The sequence below is a fragment of the Haliotis asinina genome, chromosome 9 (genome assembly GCF_037392515.1).
Source record: "Haliotis asinina isolate JCU_RB_2024 chromosome 9, JCU_Hal_asi_v2, whole genome shotgun sequence".
Classification (NCBI taxonomy): Eukaryota; Metazoa; Mollusca; class Gastropoda; order Lepetellida; family Haliotidae; genus Haliotis; species Haliotis asinina.
This window is the reverse complement of record NC_090288.1, coordinates 1,846,055-1,867,689: the sequence shown is the minus strand read 5'-3', so window position 1 is coordinate 1,867,689 and position 21,635 is coordinate 1,846,055. Positions and strand designations below refer to the sequence as shown.

Below are 21,635 nucleotides of genomic sequence, written 5' to 3'. Positions count from 1 at the left end.
TAGCCCTGGATTTTAAATCTGCAGTATATGATGTCCTGGATTGTACAACTGCAGAATATCATCTCGTTATTGTTTGCAAAACTGCAGTATGTCCTTTTAGTCCTAGACTGTATAATTGCAATATATCACCAAGTCCTTGATTGTACAGCTGCAGTATATCATCTAGTCCTAGACTGTATAATTGCAATATATCATCTAGTCATGGATTGTTCACTTGTAGGATATCATCTAGTCCTTGATTGTACAACTGTAGTTTATCTAGACATTAATTGTACAATTGTTGTATATTGTCTAGTCATGGATTCTAAAGCTGCATTGTATTAACTTGAATGGTTTTGGGTTGACTAGTGTTGAGCTTCAGAAGGTGGTATCGTAACTGTGGATGAGCGAAACGGAAGGGGATTGTGTAGAGAGACTAAAGGGTGTGATCATATGGATCATATGTAATGGTACAGATTGCGTAAGACTTGGCCTGGTATTTCATGCAGCATTCTTTAGTGATGAATTCGGCCTTTATAAAAATGTGATGAATGTTCACTTGTTGTGTTTCATGTGATGAGGTATATTCATAAGTGACACCTTGTAGAAAGTGATCTTACAACACAACCAGCATGTCATATGACACCTAGTTGAAGTGATTTTTCCACTCAGCTATCATGTCACATGATGCCTTACAGCTAGCAGGACCACTCAATTAGCATGTTACATGACGCCTTGCAGCTGGCATATGACGTCATGTTAGATATAATCTGACAATGATGAGGTGTCTGATTTCGACTTTATGTCCACTATATAGGAACAGTTCTCGTCAGTAATAAACACTGTATATATTCTCATGCGTCTACATATGGGTCGATCCTGACTCACGTTTGTCCTGATTCCATTGCGACCCGACCTCTTCCGCACCTTTAACACCTGTTGTAATCATGTGAAAGTCACCATGTTGGAGCACCTGCTGCCTCATGGTATCAGCCAGACGTCCACTGAATGGTCGCTTCTCTTACAGGTGAAGCTGCTAGGACCATGCACACCGCTGTCCTCGGTCTGTGTCTGCTGGCAATCGGCGTCCAGGTATTTGTGAATGAGCTTTATTCTGTAAAGTTAGTCCAGGAGGCGCCATTGTCTGTGGTCCAGGGTATACGATTCAAGACAAGATCCCATCTTATATTCGAATCATGGATGCTCACAAACAGATCATTGAGGAGTTTTGTTGGAGACTGTGAGACTCCCTCTCACTCACTCACCCACCCGCACGTTACATGCCCATAAGTGTCGAACCCATTTATGTGTACACACGTTGAACTGATGCTTTCTCTCACAAACATGTTGCGTGATGCAACCCTTACGTATTCACGCATTTGCGTGATCTCACGCAATCAAACCCCTTGCCACCCCACTCACGCACCTACTCATTCGACTGCGTACGTTTCATTGAAATGATTTACTACTCCCACTATGACTACTCCCACTATGACTACTCCCAGTTTCACTACACCTACTATGACTACTCCCAGTATGACTACCCCACTATGACCATTCCCAGTATGACTACCCCTACTATGACTACTTCCAGTATGACTACCCCACGATGATCACTCCCAGTTTCACTACCCCCAATATGACTACTCCCAGTATGACAACCCTCTAAGACCACTCCCAGTTTCACTACTCCCACTATGATTAGTCCCAGTATGACTACCCCACTATGACCACTCCCAATTTTTTACTCCCAGTTTCACTACTCATGAACATAAACATATAATGGATCACCCCTACACTTAATAATGTACAGTACCTGCATAAGTAATTATTCCCAGTTTGCCTACTCTTTTCCCTCCTACTTCAGTTCAATTTATTAACTGAAGAACGTAAAATATTCTCGATAATTTTTACCGAGTGTGATTTCGTCGTGGAATTGATTGCTGGATGGAGCTGAATCCCACAATTACTTGTATTTAAATTTGGGGACTAGATTTTGTCAAATCATCCATTGTCGCCCCGAGGTCGTCTGTAGTGATCTAAACGCAGATAGATATGGTGGACAAATATGGGAAACAACCATGTGTTCATGTGGCCATTACAACAAAGACGTTATTCACTACCTTTTCACATGTCGTAACAACTGTTTATTTTCATATTCCAGCACACGACGTTAAACTGCTTTTTGCGGTAAAGGCGCAATGAATAACTCAGCAAATAGTGACGTTTTCAACTCATTACACCAGTTCATTTTATTACAGGAGTGAATGTTTGGTATCTCTCTCTGACTCACATAATCAGTCAACCATTCAACCCCACAACAATTTCACCACTCGACCATTCAACCATTAAACCCTGCCACTATTCAGTCACACAGTTACACAAATCAACCACTCAACCATTCAAGCATCCATGCAACCACTCAACTATTCAACCACACATTCTACCATTCAAACACCAATTATTCAACCACCTAACTATGCAGTAATTCAACCCCTCAGTTACCAACTATTCAATAATCTAACCACCCAACTGTTCAATTATTCAACACCAGTTCACCCATCCTTACAGAGCGCCTCTGTGACTGACCTGTCCACTCTGAAGCAACTCCTCAGCCAGCCAAAAACATACACGTGCAACCCGACATGTGGCGCCGGTCAGTGCTGCGTCCACTTTTACACCCCCATCCACGGACGTCGACAGTTGCTCCAGCCCATCGACCTACCCCAGAACAACCCCTACCCCGGCATCACCACCATGTGCAAGGCGATCCCGACCTCTGGAGAGAAGTGCTTGGTCCACAATCCCGGGGAATGGTGCGACTGTGCTACAGGCCTCACGTGTCGACCTAACGGCAGAACTGGACTAGACGCCTTGTTTGGTACATGTGTCTAATTACAGATGCGTGCCTTTGTCACTGACATCTCCACTGCCTAGTAATAACATCAACACTGTTCCAATAAGATTTCTTATTAACACACCCGTGGAATGCATAATGTCATAACGTGATTTATTTGTATTTGTTCCCATTATGGTGTCCGTTACAGTTAATAGTTATTCATGATAACGAGAGATGTCATGTTGACAGTTTCATTAATCTATATATTCTTGAATATCGGAAAATGAATGCAACTCATCCCTTGGACATGTGATGGTGACGCACGTGTCTGGCTGTTCGGTGCTAAGGATGATTACACGATGCCATTTAGGAAGTGGTCAAATGCAACATATGTCATATTAGGGATTTCACTTCCTCAAAAAAGTACTAGAATTTGTACTTTACTGAGGAAGTGAAGTCCCAAATATGACACATGCGGTGCTAAGGATGTGTTCACGTAGCCCGGGCTCCACGGGGATCTTGGTGGAGGCTACCTGACTTCACTGTCTGCATCTGAAATAGGTCCCGACAACAGACGGTGAACATGTCCAGGGAAAGAGTTCACACAATGTGAGACATGATAGATGTGGTAGAGTGGTATGCTCTGTACCTGAGAGTGATATGATCCATGTCTCACACCGATATCATCCATGTCTCACACCGATAGATTAGCATCTTAGAGTCATTTCCAAGTCTCTCACCAGTCTAAACGACATCTTACACGAATGTATCTCAGAGTCATATGATCCATGTCTCACACCGTTATGATCCATCTTTAAGACTTATATCTGTTATACCTCACACTAATATGATACACGTCTCACACCTATATGATCCATGTCTCACACTGATATGATCCATGTCTCACACCGATGCCATCCCTAATACTGAGATGATCCATGTCTCAGACACATGGCAATGATCGATTCACAGGCTGATGTGAGACAAAGAGTAGCTTTCCTGGGCTGTGTCCACCTGGCGGTCATACAACACACACTGCCCCGAGCTGCTCACGCTGAACTTGACACACGTGTGTTCACCCATACATTGGCGAGCACAGACAAGGTCATAGCCTCCTTCTGGAGCGGACTTCCGGTCTTGTGCGAACACTGCATGTGCAGAATTGGAAAAAGAGAATCAGCTATCGCTTAACTGACAGAGTGAGGTTTAAAAGATCACTTTTAACATTAGTTCCGTTATAGCACGGCTTGGAGGAGAGGAATGTTGGAGGAAAGTAATGTTGGAGGAAAGGAATGTTGGAGGAGAGGAATGTTGGAGGAAAGCACGAAGCGTAATAAGGTGGGGTATTAAATTAAACCAACACACGTACAAACCTCGGGGGACAAACCGGTGTCATTTGGTTCAACCTAGTTACCTGTGTGTGGACTGAAGACGAGGGCCCATTCAAACATTAGCACTGGTACTGGCAAACCACAAATCACGATCTGGCGTAATCAGGGATTCGAACCTGCAGCTATAGGATCCTACCTGCAAACTTGCGTCCAGTGGTCGGGGCGGGGACTGCGTGGACGTGCAGGTCACAAGACAGGACACTCCCGAACAGATCTACACACTTTGACCTGAGCTTGACGTATCTCCCCCTCAGAGGTCGGACGCAAGGGTGCGAGACTGTGACGTTTGGGGGAACCTGGCCGCTGTGTTCCACACAGATCTCGCTACCGTACAGCTCGTTGTCGGTGGGAGACAACCTGTTGCCAACCTCCACGGTAAAGTTTCCCAGCCAAGGATCTGAAAAGAAGACGTTTCTGCCTCGATCCTGCTAGCACCACATATGGTCTTCATGTTAAAAATATCATTAATTAAATATTCAGTAGCAGAGATCACACGCAGATCAAACATCATGTCAATTTGCCTGGTCACTAAGACTACACTAAAATACTGAGTGAGTGAGTGAGTGAGTGAGTGAGTGTGGTTTTACGCTGTCTTTAACAATATTTCTGCAACATCACGGCCGGGGATGCCAGAACTTAGCTTCACACTTTTTACCCGCCTGGGGAATCGAAACCGGGTAACAAGAGAGACGGTGTATTGGGCGTGACACGAGCTCATTCACCACCACGCTAAGCATTCGCCCCTTATTAACCATAGCGCCTGCATCCAACACCGGCCTATTAACCATATCGCCTGCATCCAACACCGGCCTATTAACCATATCGCCTGCATCCAACACCGGCCTATTAACCATATCGCCTGCATCCAACACCGGCCTATTAACCATATTGCTTGCATCCAACACCGGCCTATTAGCCATATCGCCTGCATCCAACACCAGCCTATTAGCCATATTGCTTGCATCCAACACCGGCCTATTAGCCATATCGCCTGCATCCAACACCTGCCTATTAGCCATATCGCCTGCATCCAACACCGGCCTATTAGCCATATTGCTTGCATCCAACACCTGCCTATCAGCCATATTGCTTGCATCCAACACCGGCCTATTAGCCATATCGCCTGCATCCAACACCGGCCTATTAGCCATATTGCTTGCATCCAACACCGGCCTATTAACCATATCGCCTGCATCCAACACTGGCCTATTAACCATATCGCCTGCATCCAACGCCAGCCTATTAGCCATATTGCTTGCATCCAACACCGGCCTATTAACCATATCGCCTGCATCCAACACCAGCCTATTAGCCATATTGCTTGCATCCAACACCGGCCTATTAGCCATATCACCTGCATCCAACACCTGCCTATTAGCCATATCGCCTGCATCCAACACCGGCCTATTAGCCATATTGCTTGCATCCAACATCTGCCTATCAGCCATATTGCTTGCATTCAACACCGGCCTATTAACCATATCGCCTGCATCCAACGCCAGCCTATTAACCATATTGCTTGCATCCAACACCGGCCAATTAGCCATATCGCCTGCATCCAACACCAGCCTATTAGCCATATTGCTTGCATCCAACACCGGCCTATTAGCCATATCGCCTGCATCCAACACCTGCCTATTAGCCATATCACCTGCATCCAACACCGGCCTATTAGCCATATTGCTTGCATCCAACACCTGCCTATCAGCCATATTGCTTGCATCCAACACCTGCCTATCAGCCATATTGCTTGCATCCAACACCAGCCTATTAGCCATATCGCCTGCATCCAACACCGGTCTATTCGTATAACCTGGTCGTTGGGTTTAATTGAAGTTAAAACGTTCCCTCGTCACGCCGAAAACCCGGGTTCGACTCTCCACATCGATACAATGTGTGAAGCCCGTCTCTGGTGTTCCCTGTGGGTGGCTGGAATGTTGCTATAGTGGTGTAAACCCAATGTACTTACTCGTATAGATCCAAGGACTCCTGCAACACAATACTCACTGCAGCAGCTGCCGCCGTTCTTCACGCTGATGCTGACGACCTTCATTTCCTTCCCAAGGTCAAATATCCACCATGGCGGGGAGGGCTTATATCCGTAGACACAGGGGCCAGAGAAGAAGGCCACGATGTCACTGGCGCTGGCTACGTCGAGGAGTGGGCTGGGGTCCTTCAGCAGCCGAGACGTCACAGCAGGGACGGCCTTCAGGATGCCTTCCTCCACCGAGGAGATAAATGTAGTTCCTGGAACCCAAGGTTTGGATACGGTTAGAAAGTATATATCCTGAATACTTTTACAACTTGAAATCTTCAGAAGATGTTTCAAAAACGTCGTGCCATCTTACTGCTCTTCACACGATATTATTTACTGAGAGCAAAACGGCGCGATCAAGAGATGTTGGGGATGCAAGGATCAACCAAAAATGATTTTTGGAGACTCGAATTGTTTACAAAACAAAGTCACAACTTCCCTTGTTGTGCCAGTCCTTTCTTATTCCGTTAATTTGGAATAGTTACTTGGGCAAAGCACGATATCCAGAGTCTTGACCGCCTGACCACAAGTATCATGAGTGTGAGCTTAGTCAACCACCCTCGTTTCTGTTTTAATCGTTTATTTATGCCAATCAGGATGGGTTTCTACTAACCCGTGGATGGTCTACACGATGGAAGGTTTCTGTCTATTCGTCTTCTGATCCTCTGATGGTCATGTGCGTAGAGGACAGGTCACAAATCAGTTGCAGTTAAGCAACGTCGAGTCCTTGGATGGTGTTTGCCAGCTTGACTCCTGAGACTTTCTTGGACTTAAGTTCTGCCCCACAACGAAACACATATGATACCTGTGGTCTCACCTTAGGCAAGTAAGTTTGTTCAGAATTGCGTCTGTTCACTGAGCAGAAAAAAATGGGATAAAGTCATCTGACTATAACCTTCTACCGCCTAAGAGAGAGTTTGATTTATCAGGGGTAATAATAATCGGATTCCGATAACAGCAACGAGATAAGTAAACCAACTATTTGATTTTCACCATGAAGGTTGATATAAGTGTCTGGAGAGCTAGAATTGTTTGTGTTTGTCCACGTTGTTTTTACCCCGGTATAGGAATACCCGGTGGGATGCGTGTAGGATGTCGCCTGCTGTTGTTGATAATGACTTTACTCATTGTATCTGGAGACGTGGAATTAAACCCAGGACCTCCTAAAACACCACATACGTCTTCTAACGATAGGGTTCAGACAAGACTGTCGTCTCAGAATGTCGCAGGTCGGTATGTTACTCCGAACGCTGGCCTCACCTTTGGTGACCACGCTAAAACACTCACTAGCATTCAGTCTCAGATGTCATTGTTGAATGAGTTTGAAGAGTTTCGTCACGACGTCAAGGAAAATATTGTCGCAGTCCAGGAGGAAATTGACATTTTAAGAAAGCAAATTTCTGATCATGAGGTAAAACAGGATAGGTTAGAAGCGCAATCCAGGCGATGTAACCTCATTTTTCATGGATTGACAGAAGGATGAAACAAGACGTAGATTGAAACAGAGAAGGTGGTGCGAGATTTTATGGGCTCGGCCCTTGACATCGATTCAGTCGTTTCAGTGAGCATCGAACGTGCTCATCGGTTGCATGCTCGCAATGGAAATAGACCTGTGATTGTCAAGTTCACTTTCTTCAGACAAATCAGATATGTTAGAAGTAGAAAAGAAAACTTTGAACAGAAATAAACAGTTCAGAGTGTCTGAGGACTTTACAGACCGTGTCCGACACACCAGATCCAAATTATTCCCCTTTATGATGAGAGCACGGGATGATAAGAAAGTGTCATACATGAGCTATGACAAGCTCATCATAGATGGCCTGGTGTATGTGTTTGACCATGAACTCTCCGATTTGAAACAGGTATGAAAGCGTCGCAACTGGGTCTCATCAGATGAAGCTAATCATCATAATGGATAGGAATACGGTCATGGTCTCAGTGAAGGTGACTGTCTACATAACAAATTTGCATATAGTACTAACGTTGGTAATTTATATACTGACTTTAATTCCAAATCGCACTTTGCTGGAGATCAGAATACCTTCTCTTCTGGCGTCTCAGGTCAGCGTGTTACTTCAGACGCTGAGGTCACCCTTGGTGATCTCGCTAAAACTCTTAACAAAATTCTGTCTCAGTTGTCATTGTCAAATGACAAGTTTAACGTGTTTCATCACGACGTTAGGGAAAACTTTGCCACAGTCATGTCAAGAAAACTGTTTTCGGATGTAAAGACTCTACAAGATAACTCAGAAACACAATCCAGGCAAGATAACCATATATTCGATGGTTTCATAGAGGGAGGAAAGGAGACGTTGATTGGGACAGAGAAGGTGGTGCGAGTTTTTATGAGCTCGTCAATGGACAGTAACTCAGCAGGGTCGCTAAGCCGGAAATGTGATAAGTCAAAACCAAAGTTTGCTGGAGATTCAACAAACGTGTCTCCTGATTCAACCAACTTCTGCCCTGACTTTTCACTTAATACACCACCTTCGTCAACCACTCTGTGTAATGATGACACAAATATGTCTGTTAGTGACATTATTACCAGAGACAACACACTGTGTAATGATGACACAAATATGTCTGTTAGTGACATTATTACCAGCGACAACACACTGTGTAATGATTACACAAATATGTCTGTTAGTGACATTATTACCAGCGACAACACACTGTGTAATGATGACACAAATATGTCTGTTAGTGACATTATTACCAGCGACAACACACTGTGTAATGATGACACAAATATGTCTGTTAGTGACATTATTACCAGCGACAACACACTGAGTGACAATGACGTCATAACGTCCATATGCTCCTGGAATATAAATGGTCTTACATCTAAAGTTGAATATTTTGATTTTATATCATTCTGTAAAAAAATCAACATTTTCTGTTTCATTGAGACAATGTGTCCAAACGGATATGATGTTCGAAATGACATTGTCGGTGAACATGATATTTTCACACGCAATCCTAGAAGATATAAAACCAGGGGAACATTTTCTTGTGGATTAGCAGTTGGTATTAAAAGAGATATTGCATCTTATTTTGCGAAAATTTACTGCCAAGAAAATAACGCTCTCTTTTTCAGAATAAGAAGCGAGTTGCCCCCCTTCAAAGTCTTCCTCGTGTCTGTTTATTTTAACCCAGAGAGGTCACCGGCCTATATAGACAGTGAAGAGAGTGGGACTCACAGTCTAGAGAGACAGTGGAGAGAGTGGGACTCACAGTCTAGAGCGACAACTGCTCGATATTGTAAATGATTATGGCGAGTTGTCGGAATTTATATTGTGTGGCGACTTTAATACCAGAACTGGAAATCAATTTGATTATATCATAGATGATGAGTACTTACCAGTTGATGATGACTATAAATCTGACTACTTCTCTTGCCCCCGACATTCGCTAGATACTGTCGTTAATAATTATGGCTTAAACCTAGTACATATATGTAAGGTCCTTAGTATCCATATTGTTAATGGAAGAAGTAAGTCAGATAATGTGGGAAACATGACGTGTATATCACATGCTGGATCTAGTGTTCTTCACTATTTTATTCTTTCTTCAAATATGTTCGATAATGTTGTAGATATGAAGGTTTTTAAACGCACGGAGTTGGACCACCTTCCACTTGTGTGCTATTTTAAGAATATTATGATCCCTTCAGTAAGTAATAATGAGATTCCGAATTTACAAAAAGTTGAATTATATCCAAGGATGAGTTACAGGCTTCCTGCGGATTGTCAAATTCCATATCAAAATTATCTCCGCCATAGACATGTTTAACACATTTACTTTATTACTGGTGGAGAACATAGACATGTTTAACACATTTACATTATTACTGGAGGAGAACATAGATATGTTTAACACATTTACATTATTACTGGAGGAGAACATAGATATGTTTAACACATTTACATTATTACTGGTGGAGAACATAGATATGTTTAACACATTTACATTATTACTGGAGGAGAACATAGATATGTTTAACACATTTACATTATTACTGGAGGAGAACATAGATATGTTTAACACATTTACATTATTACTGGTGGAGAACATAGATATGTTTAACACATTTACATTATTACTGGAGGAGAACATAGATATGTTTAACACATTTACATTATTACTGGTGGAGAACATAGATATGTTTAACACATTTACATTATTACTGGAGGAGAACATAGATATGTTTAACACATTTACATTATTACTGGAGGAGAACATAGATATGTTTAACACATTTACATTATTACTGGTGGAGAACATAGATATGTTTAACACATTTACATTATTACTGGAGGAGAACATAGATATGTTTAACACATTTACATTATTACTGGAGGAGAACATAGATATGTTTAACACATTTACATTATTACTGGTGGAGAACATAGATATGTTTAACACATTTACATTATTACTGGAGGAGAACATAGATATGTTTAACACATTTACATTATTACTGGTGGAGAACATAGATATGTTTAACACATTTACATTATTACTGGAGGAGAACATAGATATGTTTAACACATTTACATTATTACTGGAGGAGAACATAGATATGTTTAACACATTTACATTATTACTGGTGGAGAACATAGATATGTTTAACACATTTACATTATTACTGGAGGAGAACATAGATATGTTTAACACATTTACATTATTACTGGAGGAGAACATAGATATGTTTAACACATTTACATTATTACTGGAGGAGAAAATAAGGCTGCAGAAGGACAGCTAAGTGATATACTAATTCACTGTGCAGTAAATGCATGAGCATATGATACAGTTACACGAGAAACTATTTTCTACTCAACACATTTAGACGATTTAAATGTGACTTACACTTAAAATTGTATGTAGATTTTTTATTATCTTTATCATACCTTATTTGCAATTTCGTTTTAATAGAGTCTTAAATACTGGCGATTTTCCAGAATCATGGAATATAGGTATGATTTTGCCTTTTTGTAAGTCGGGTAAACGTTCCCACCCCAACAATTATAGAGGTATTTCTATTTAGAATGTCACGGGTAAATTGTTCACTATTGTTATGGAAAAGCGTCTTAGAATTTGTTTAGATATAAATGATCTTTTATCAGAACGTCAAGCCGGTTTCCGCCAAAAGTACTCGACTGTTGATAATCTATTCATATTGCAAGCATTGTGTACAAAATATTGATGTACGTCGAAAGGTGGATTCAAGACCAGTTGTAACTGGGTTTCAAATGTTAGAACTTTGCTGTTTACTTGTGGGTATTCTTTTGTCTTGATTGAGCAAGACGTCGGTGATGAAGAGCTATTTCTATCCTCATTAAAACAAAGATTACAAGATATGTGTTATCAAAACTGGCTCAATAATATTTCATCATCATCCTTTCTGTGTCATTATAACTCGATAAAATCAGCTATAGAGACAGAAAAACATTTAGCATTATTAGAAAACAAGGATTTGAGAAGAGCCATGTGTAATTTTAGACTTTCTCAACACAATTTCAATGTCAATTTTGTCCATAGGCACAAACAAGAAGATATTGATCTAATTAAATGTGCAAATTGTACATTGGGTTTTATTGAAGATGAATTTCATGTATCATTAGTTTGCGATAAATATAAAGATGTAAGAGAGAGATGTCTTCCACACATTCAACATGTCCATAAAACCATTATGTTAATGGTAAATTTACCAACATCTCAAAATCCTCATCTTATACATTCAGTTGCAACTTTGTTAAAACATATATTTATTGCTAGATAATTATTTTAATTTGGGTTCAAGTGACATTATAAACACATTACATATCAACTGTAAATTGGGCCATGAGCCCGTATATTGTGACGAGTTGTCGTGACGAGTTGTTGGCCGGAATTTTTCTGAGGTATAAAGGCCCTTTCCAAAGACGTTTGAAAGCATAATTTTCCATGACGCCCTGGACATGTTCAGGGTCGTTCCATGGATGGACCTCGGGGTCAAAGCCAAAGGAATGGCCAAGACGATAGTAAAAGACAGCGAGCCATGCCATCATGTCTTTTAAGATATGCTGTTTGTGCCAAGGACGGGCATCCACTGGCGCTAAATGATGCTCAATAACTCTACCCACCCCACCCCCCCCACCCCAATAACACTCATAATCACGGACCTATGGTGCCTCCAGGTTACAGTCGCCGTGTGCAACTGATTCCAGAACCTTTCATTGGCATCCATGGGAAGCCGTTTGTCATGTCATGCTCACCATCATGATTTGTTTTAAGCTGCTCGTAGAAGTGTTTTCCATTATTTCTAAAAATTTATTTTGTTTGTCGTTTAGATCTTAACTTTAGGCACAGCTCTATCCAGGAAATGTTTTTTCTACCTACTGTTAATTTTACTTGAACCCGATTTTTTTTTGGTGTATTGCTCTTAGTATTGGATAATATTCCCAGATAATGTCATTCAATAAATCAGTTTCATGTTTGAGAAAAGATACATTTCTTTGTTTGACTGGCCTCAGTTTTTCTACAGGTATAGCAGATATTTCATCATAAACAGAGTGAAACAGACTATACACAGGAATTTCGGAAAGACCAGCAAGTGAAGGAAGAGAAATTTCGGGGTCAGTTGGCTTTATGTCGGAAGAGTTTGTCGCGCGAAGGTTTGGATCTGCTGCCACTTGAGCAGTTTTGTTATGCAAAGGTTCTTGACGGGCATGAGATTTTTATGTCTCCGGAGTTGGTCTCGGAGATTTTGTTCCGTGAAGTAAGCATACAATGCAGCTTAAGCGATTTGCCATCGATGCGTGGATTACCAGGCCATCCTGTCGCTTTCGCACACTCTAGTATTGTGGATTTGAAATGGTTCGACCAAATAATTCCTGGTCGGGCTCTGTGCCTTCCCCTGGGGCATGTCCCACCTCCAGTATGTCACTACCGGAGGAAGGCCGACTGGGCTGCGGAGTTGAAAGATGGTACTCTTCACGTCTGTTGGTAACAATAAGAAAACCAACACTGGGGGTCAGCCCTAACTGGGTGGTGTACTTTTGGTTCTGGGAATGAAATTCCCTTATCTATGCCCACTTTTCATTTTTAAGCGAAGATTGTTGGACAGGTTATCAGCCGTGAATCTGATGTTGTTAATGGCGATGTACTGCTGGACGCTACACGAGTAAACCAGGTGGCGTCATGCGCTATCCGAGCCCGGAGTCGGTCGTTTAAGGAGACACTGTGTGGGTATCACTATGCCGTGTATACATACACAGATATAGCAATCTAACCGACACCTTTGGCGGCGAAATGTTGGCTGGAAACAGAGGCATTCTTTGTGACTTTCAAAGAGACGGCGCAACTCCTTTTCAGTGGGTGCCCTGCATATCTTAACTCATTTACCCTGTTCGTCACATATGTGACTCCGAGATCCGCCCAAGGCACAGCCTGGATAATACCCATATCATAACGATGTTTGTTTGTATGTTTACTTTGACTAGGACATCCATACACTGATTTAGATGAGCTCAAAGGGGAGCACCACTTGCAATACGTGGTCTAGTGATGGTCCGACTATTTAAAATTATCCAAGATTGATCGCAGTAACAAAACGAATACGAAATCGATCACATTTTCTCATAAACGAACACAAACAAATTTGGACATGTTTTTTGTTTGTTTGTTTGTTTGGGGTTTTTTTGTTTTGTTTTTTCTTCTTTTTTTTTGAACACTGTTTTTGAAACACTTGACAACGGAACATATGTTAGAAGTTTTAAGGGCGTAAACCGCTTTTAATTCTTAGAAAACTCACTTCACTGACTGAAAAGTCATGACTCAATATTTCTTGAAGCCTTGATATATTAGGTTCAGGATATATTAGTCATCACTTAAAGTAGAAAGCTGCATCATTTTACATTGGACATAAAATCTGCAAATGCAATCTGCGCAAGGGAAACAAAATTCCCTTGTGCAAGTCAGAACTGTGTCAGTTGTTATTGTGTTTGATGATTCTGTTGCACGGACGGAGATCAAAAGAAAGTTGTCACATACTTTGGTGGACTCTAAAATAAAAACGAACTCTCAAGTTATGTTCATGTAAACACACATTTATATTTCAGTAATGTGTTGTCAATTTTGCACAATATCGATGTGGTTGACTTATAAGATCACCTACAACGGTTACTGTCAAACACTGGGGACATGTCGAGTTTCACTAAACCTGTGAAAACAAGTGTGGCCAACATCTTGGTGAACCCTTTGACTGACGAGAGACGCTATCAATACCTCCTCTGGTAAGGATACATGCCTCACAACGTCGTGGATGACGTCGAAAGTCTGATGACGCTATATCCACCTTGCCACGTATCGAATATGGACAATCATTCGTTTTGCGGCACCCGTCTGTATGGAACATATTAAATCTACTCTCATTAGTTAACAAAATACGATGTTCTTCTAGCCGCTGCCAATGCCGTACACCTCGGAGCAAGGAGTCTGGCGAGGAGATTTTAGACGGCTAGCGCCATCCCTCGGAAGGGTCGGTAGGCCCTGCTGCCTATAACACAATCGTCTCCTCACCTTGTTTCGGCTTAACTGATGACCCAATGTGTTTAAGTTGATGTGACAGTGTATGGCTACTTGGACTGAGATATATATTGGTATCTCCATGGAGATTCCATGGAAAACCGAAAACTGTATTTTTAGTTTAGTTGGGTTCCTTGCACATGGCTGGGTTATGTTAGCACGCAGTGATTCCATAAGCCATAAACGTGTTATGCGCAATTTAAGGTGACAACTTTCTTTTGACCGTCAGTTTACAACAAGGCAGGGAATCTGGTCCACTTGACGACTTCCGGTGATCCTGAGTTGGTCATAAATGCCTCAACCAGACTACCATGGATTACAGTTGCGAACAGCGTCAAACTCAACTAGTACATAAATTCATAATGTGACATGAAGAAAGTGATGCAACGTAATACAGGTCATATTTCAAGTAAAGTACAAGTTCCAGTGCATTTTGGGGGTTGAGTCCAGGATTCGGACAGCCATTCAAACACATATTTACCAGCATGCCACCTCGGCATTCACAAAAAAGGAAGCAGTACAACTGGTAGGCTAGATCATGTGCTGTCTACCGCTCGTGTGTACCACTCTGACAGATGTGAATTGACATGTCTCAAAGGGGTGAAAGCCATGAATTCACGATGCCATTTAGAAAGTGGCCAAATGTAAACTGCTATATTTGGGATTGCACGTTTTCAGTACAGGTACAGATTCTATTGCTTTCTTTATGTTGTCAGTGCGTTGTATATGCTCGACATTAAGATGGAGTGTCCTTTAATTGTCTCTACAAGATATGACAAACAAGGGAATCAGGCGAGAGGTATTCCTGCTCGCGGTCGTCCTACATAGACAGGCGAAATCCAGGACTCCCCCTTCCAATATAGGTGTGAGCATATATACACAAATTTTGACAACAGTCGACGGACAAATACTCAACAAAGGACAGATAGAAAAACAAAAGCACCTCCTTGTACAGTTGATGTGACGACAGACACCGCCAAAGGAGATGACCAATAAAGGCCATAAATGTGATTTACAGCAATAAATGGAAGTGACAAAGAGCAGCAGGGTGACTGACATGACTATGTACACTGCGGTGGTCATAAAGATTAATAATGCAGATTAAATAACAACAAATAAGTCTCATATGGCTTGGATGAATAGGTTTTGTTTCTATAAAAATATCTGGACGATGGCTGTCCTCAAATAGACGCTATAACAATATGAATTGGCGATGACATTTAAAAACGTGGCAAGTGTGCCTTGTCAAAAAGATACTAGACTACGTCCTTCAATGAGAAAGTTTATCCCGAATGTAATCAACTAACTCATCCAAATAATTCTGAACGCTGCCGGGTAGTGTTACTGGATTACTGTTGAAAGTGACGTCATACCTAACTAACCCCCCCAAATATTTATGAATGTGTTTACCCCCCAATTCGCCTCACCTCGTTTTTGAATGCCGTCAGAGACTCTCCGCAAGGCTTTATAACACAAATGTCTGGCAATAAAGTCTACCTGTCGTCTATAAAGCGTTTTACTCGTGTACCTACCGGTCACTAGGCCTGTAATGGTTGCTACAAGGTACCACAACATCGTGCGCTGCACCATCGTCGAGTTCTCGAGACTAGCGACTTCTGTGGCTGTTTGTGATCATGCTACACGATGTTGTGTCCCATCAATCAAGTTTGTTTGCCAAATAACACGTACACACATTAATTACTACAGAACTAACATGGGTTAATTAAGTGGGGAAAAACATCCCGCTGATTGATCCCACCACAAAATGGATGACCACTCGTTAGCTGATCCCTGTATACACCTGGTTTCCCTCGTCAACTAACTACCCAACCCCTCCATGTTCTCGTCAGGAGTCCCAGTCCTTGTGTACACTTTCAGTTGATTCAATTACAGGGATTTCGTGTCATCTGCATGATAAAAGGTTCGCAATTCACGGTTACGGATCATTGCCAGCTATCATCTGGCAGTGGTGATACGGATACACTCTGCGAGTCTATCATTGCCTTGCTATCTCGTCCTTACCCTGACACAGAAACAAACACCTCAACGAGTAGTTTTACCTCAGGATGCAGACGGGGCGAATCATAAAATGTTTTTTGTTTGTTGTTGAACGTTCGTAGTGTTTTTTTATTACCTCATACCTAACCAACTCATACCCGACCAACTCATACCTGACCAACTCATACCTAACCAACTCATACCTAACCAACTCATGCCTAACCAATCATACCCGACCAGCTCATACCTAACCAACTCATACCCGACCAGCTCATACCTAACCAACTCATACCCGACCAACTCATACCTAACCAACTCATACCCGACCAGCTCATACCTAACCAACTCATACCCAACCAACTCATACCTAACCAACTCATACCTGACCAACTCATACCTAACCAACTCATACCTAACCAACTCATACCCGACCAACTCATACCTAACCAGCGTATACCTTACCAGCTCATACCCGACCAGTTCATACCTAACCAACTCATACCTGACCAACTCATACCTAACCAACTCATACCTAACCAACTCATACCTGACCAACTCATACCTAACCAGCTCATACCTGGCCAACTCATACCTAACCAACTCATACCTAACCAACTCATACCCGACCAGCTCATACCTAACCAACTCATACCCGACCAGCTCATACCTGACCAACTCATACCTGACCAACTCATACCTAACCAACTCATACCTGACCAACTCATACCTAGCCAACTCATACCCGACCAGCTCATACCTAACCAACTCATACCTGACCAACTCATACCAAACCAACGTATACCTTACCAGCTCATACCTAACCAACTCATACCCAACCAACTCACCATACGTCATGTTTTGTGTACCAAGCAACCCATGCTTATGATAAACGGCGACTATGCATGTCGTACGATGCGACTAACGGGGTGGGGTGGTCAGGCTTGCTGACTTGGCTGACACATGTCATCAGTTCCCAATTGCGCAGATCGATGCTCATGCTGTTGATCACTTGATTGTCTGGTCCAGACCCGATTATTTACAGGCTGCCGCCATACAGCTGGAATATTGCTGAGTGCGCCGTAAAACTAAACTCACTCACTCACTACTACTACTACTACTACTACTACTACTACTAACACTACTACTAACACTACTACTAATGCTACTACTAATGCTACTACTACCATCATTATTATTGCTTCGTCCCGATATGGCTGACAACTTGTGCCGCAATATACACCACTACTACTAGAAGGACCACTGATACAGCTCTCTCACAACAGCTATCTTTACTACCAGTACTAGAAGGGCCACTGATACAGCTCTCCCACAACGACTATATATACTACCAGTACTAGAAAGACCACTGATACAGTTCTCTCACAACAGCTATCTATACTACCAGTACTAGAGGGACCACTGATACAGTTCTCCCACTACGACTATGTATACTACCAGTACTAGAGGGACCACTGATACAACTCTCCCACTACGACTATATATAATACCAGTACTAGAGGGACCACTGATACAGCTCTCTCACTACGACTATGTATACTACCAGTACTAGAGGGACCACTGATACAACTGTCCCACTACGACTATATATAATACCAGTACTAGAGGGACCACTGATACAGCTCTCTCACAACGGCTTTATATACATCCAACACTAGAAGGAGAAATAATACTCTTTTAACTAATACTAACACGACTGCTACTAATATTTCTATCACTATTACTAAGCGAGTACCTACACGATACTCCTGGAGATGCTTTGCCGGTACGTTGCAACTTTAATATCGCAAGCAATATTTCATATAAATATGTCAAAGCTCGTCTTTATACTTTCATCTTACGGGAACATGTCTATTTGTGGCAATTACACATCCAGTGAGATGATTGTAAGTGCAGCTGTAGACACGTTTTCACAGACCGTCTAATGCCCACTTGGCAGTATGAGAGGAGTTATCAACAGGGTGTTATCAACAAGGGTATATCGATGTTATCTTTGTATACACCTGTTATCACACGTACACTACGTCACAGTGACCAAGTCCAGGGAATGAAGTCAAATATTCTCTACCTGTTTGCTGTCATTGTGTTTACACTCCATCGCGGACAAAGTCAAGGTAAATCTTCAATATGCTGCACATAGGTGGACACCCCGGGTAGGGTGGAGGAAATCCTTATCTATACATTGCCGTACACACACCACAGTGGGAAGAGTCAAGGTAAGCCATATGGGACACTAGACATTACTGTCCACATCTCACACCAAGTAGAGTCAAGGTAAGCTGTAAGGGACACTAGACATTACTGTACACATCCCACACCAAGTAGAGTCAAGGTAAGCCATATGGGACGCTAGACGTTACTGTACACATCCCACACCAAGTAGAGTCAAGGTAAGCCATATGGGACATTAGACATTGCTGTCCACATCTCACACCAAGTAGAGTCAATGTAAACCGTAAGGGACACTAGACATTGCTGTGCACATCTCACACCGATTAGAGTCAAGGTAAGCCGTAAGGGACACTAGACATTACTGTACACATCTCACACCGATTAGAGTCAAGGTAAGCCATATGGGACACTAGACATTACTGTACACATCTCACACCGATTAGAGTCAAGGTAAGCCATATGGGACACTAGACATTACTGTACACATCCCACACCGATTAGAGTCAAGGTAAGCCATATGGGACACTAGACATTACTGTACACATCTCACACCGATTAGAGTCAAGGTAAGCCATATGGGACACTAGACATTACTGTACACATCCCACACCGATTAGAGTCAAGGTAAGCCATATGGGACACTAGACATTACTGTACACATCCCACACCGGATAGAATCAAGGTAAGCCATATGGGACACTAGACATTACTGTACACATCCCACACCGATTAGAGTCAAGGTAAGCCATATGGGACACTAGACATTACTGTACACATCCCACACCGATTAGAGTCAAGGTAAGCCATATGGGACACTAGACATTACTGTACACATCTCACACCGATTAGAGTCAAGGTAAGCCATATGGGACACTAGACATTACTGTACACACCCCACACCGATTAGAGTCAAGGTAAGCCATATGGGACACTAGACATTACTGTACACATCCCACACCGATTAGAGTCAAGGTAAGCCGTAAGGGACACTAGACATTACTGTACACATCTCACACCGATTAGAGTCAAGGTAAGCCATATGGGACACTAGACACTACTGTACACATCTCACACCGATTAGAGTCAAGGTAAGCCGTAAGGGACACTAGACATTACTGTACACATCCCACACCGAGTAGAGTCAAGGTAAGCCATATGGGACACTAGACATTACTGTACACATCCCACACCAATTAGAGTCAATGTACGCCGTAAGGGACACTAGACATTGCTGTACACATCTCACACCAAGTAGAGTCAAGGTAAGCCATATGGGACACTAGACATTACTGTACACATCTCACACCAAGTAGAGTCAATGTAAGCCATAAGGGACACTAGACATTGCTGTGCACATCTCACACCAAGTAGAGTCAAGGTAAGCCATATGGGACACTAGACATTACTGTACACATCTCACACCGATTAGAGTCAAGGTAAGCCATATGGGACACTAGACATTACTGTACACATCTCACACCGATTAGAGTCAAGGTAAGCCATATGGGACACTAGACATTACTGTACACATCCCACACCGATTAGAGTCAAGGTAAGCCATATGGGACACTAGACATTACTGTACACATCCCACACCGATTAGAGTCAAGGTAAGCCATATGGGACACTAGACATTACTGTACACATCCCACACCGATTAGAGTCAAGGTAAGCCGTAAGGGACACTAGACATTACTGTACACATCTCACACCGATTAGAGTCAAGGTAAGCCATATGGGACACTAGACATTACTGTACACATCTCACGCCAAGTAGAGTCAAGGTAAGCCATATGGGACACTAGACATTACTGTACACATCCCACACCGATTAGAGTCAAGGTAAGCCATATGGGACACTAGACATTACTGTACACATCTCACACCGATTAGAGTCAAGGTAAGCCATATGGGACACTAGACATTACTGTACACATCTCACGCCAAGTAGAGTCAAGGTAAGCCATATGGGACACTAGACATTACTGTACACATCTCACACCGATTAGAGTCAAGGTAAGCCATATGGGACACTAGACATTACTGTACACATCTCACACCGATTAGAGTCAAGGTAAGCCATATGGGACACTAGATATTACAGTACACATCTCACGCCAAGTAGAGTCAAGGTAAGCCATATGGGACACTAGACATTACTGTACACATCCCACACCGATTAGAGTCAAGGTAAGCCATATGGGACACTAGACATTACTGTACACATCTCACACCGATTAGAGTCAAGGTAAGCCATATGGGACACTAGACATTACTGTACACATCCCACACCGATTAGAGTCAAGGTAAGCCATTTCGGACACTACAGACAGACATATGTGATGTATTCATTGTTTTACAGGTACCTTCAACTGCCACTGTGCTGAGGTGGAGAAGGAGTGTTTCACGTTCCCAACGCCGTGTTCATCCGGGTGTCAGTCGGGGTGGGATGGACCTTTCTGTCAGCTCCGTGAGTGCCCACTGTTAGGTCTACTTCAAATGGGGGATGGATACATATAGCAATAGAGAGTCGTAACACATGTAATTACCTTTGATGAATGCCTCACATTAAAATGGTGAAAATGTGATCTGTGACCACCAGTATAGACTTTACATCGCGGTCTGGTAGCTA

General features: G+C 42.4%; 3 protein-coding genes across 5 annotated transcripts in view; 2 read left to right on the top strand and 1 right to left on the bottom strand.

Moving 5' to 3' along the window:
* Nucleotides 1–950: 950 nt before the first annotated feature.
* Nucleotides 951–3,051, top strand: LOC137296505 (uncharacterized). The gene is made up of 2 exons (XM_067828308.1): nt 951–1,071; nt 2,551–3,051. Exons 1-2 carry the CDS (start codon nt 988–990, stop codon nt 2,872–2,874), a joined length of 408 nt encoding a protein of 135 aa, XP_067684409.1. The 5' UTR covers nt 951–987; the 3' UTR covers nt 2,875–3,051.
* Nucleotides 2,969–16,425, bottom strand: LOC137296504 (fucolectin-4-like). The gene is made up of 4 exons (XM_067828307.1): nt 16,348–16,425; nt 6,217–6,456; nt 4,346–4,606; nt 2,969–3,966 (listed from the first exon to the last, which is right to left on the bottom strand). Exons 1-4 carry the CDS (start codon nt 16,403–16,405, stop codon nt 3,785–3,787), a joined length of 741 nt encoding a protein of 246 aa, XP_067684408.1. The 5' UTR covers nt 16,406–16,425; the 3' UTR covers nt 2,969–3,784.
* Nucleotides 16,426–18,832: 2,407 nt separating this feature from the next.
* Nucleotides 18,833–21,635, top strand: part of LOC137296533 (multiple epidermal growth factor-like domains protein 10) — a 28,009-nt gene continuing 25,206 nt past the window's right edge. The window contains exons 1-2 of one of the 3 annotated variants that reach the window (XM_067828338.1): nt 18,833–18,945; nt 21,366–21,473. In XM_067828338.1, coding sequence (XP_067684439.1) covers nt 18,879–18,945; nt 21,366–21,473 — 175 coding nt within the window. In that variant the 5' untranslated portion in view covers nt 18,833–18,878. The remainder of the gene's footprint in view (nt 18,946–21,365; nt 21,474–21,635) is intronic. The other 2 variants (XM_067828340.1, XM_067828339.1) reach the window with 2 other exon arrangements.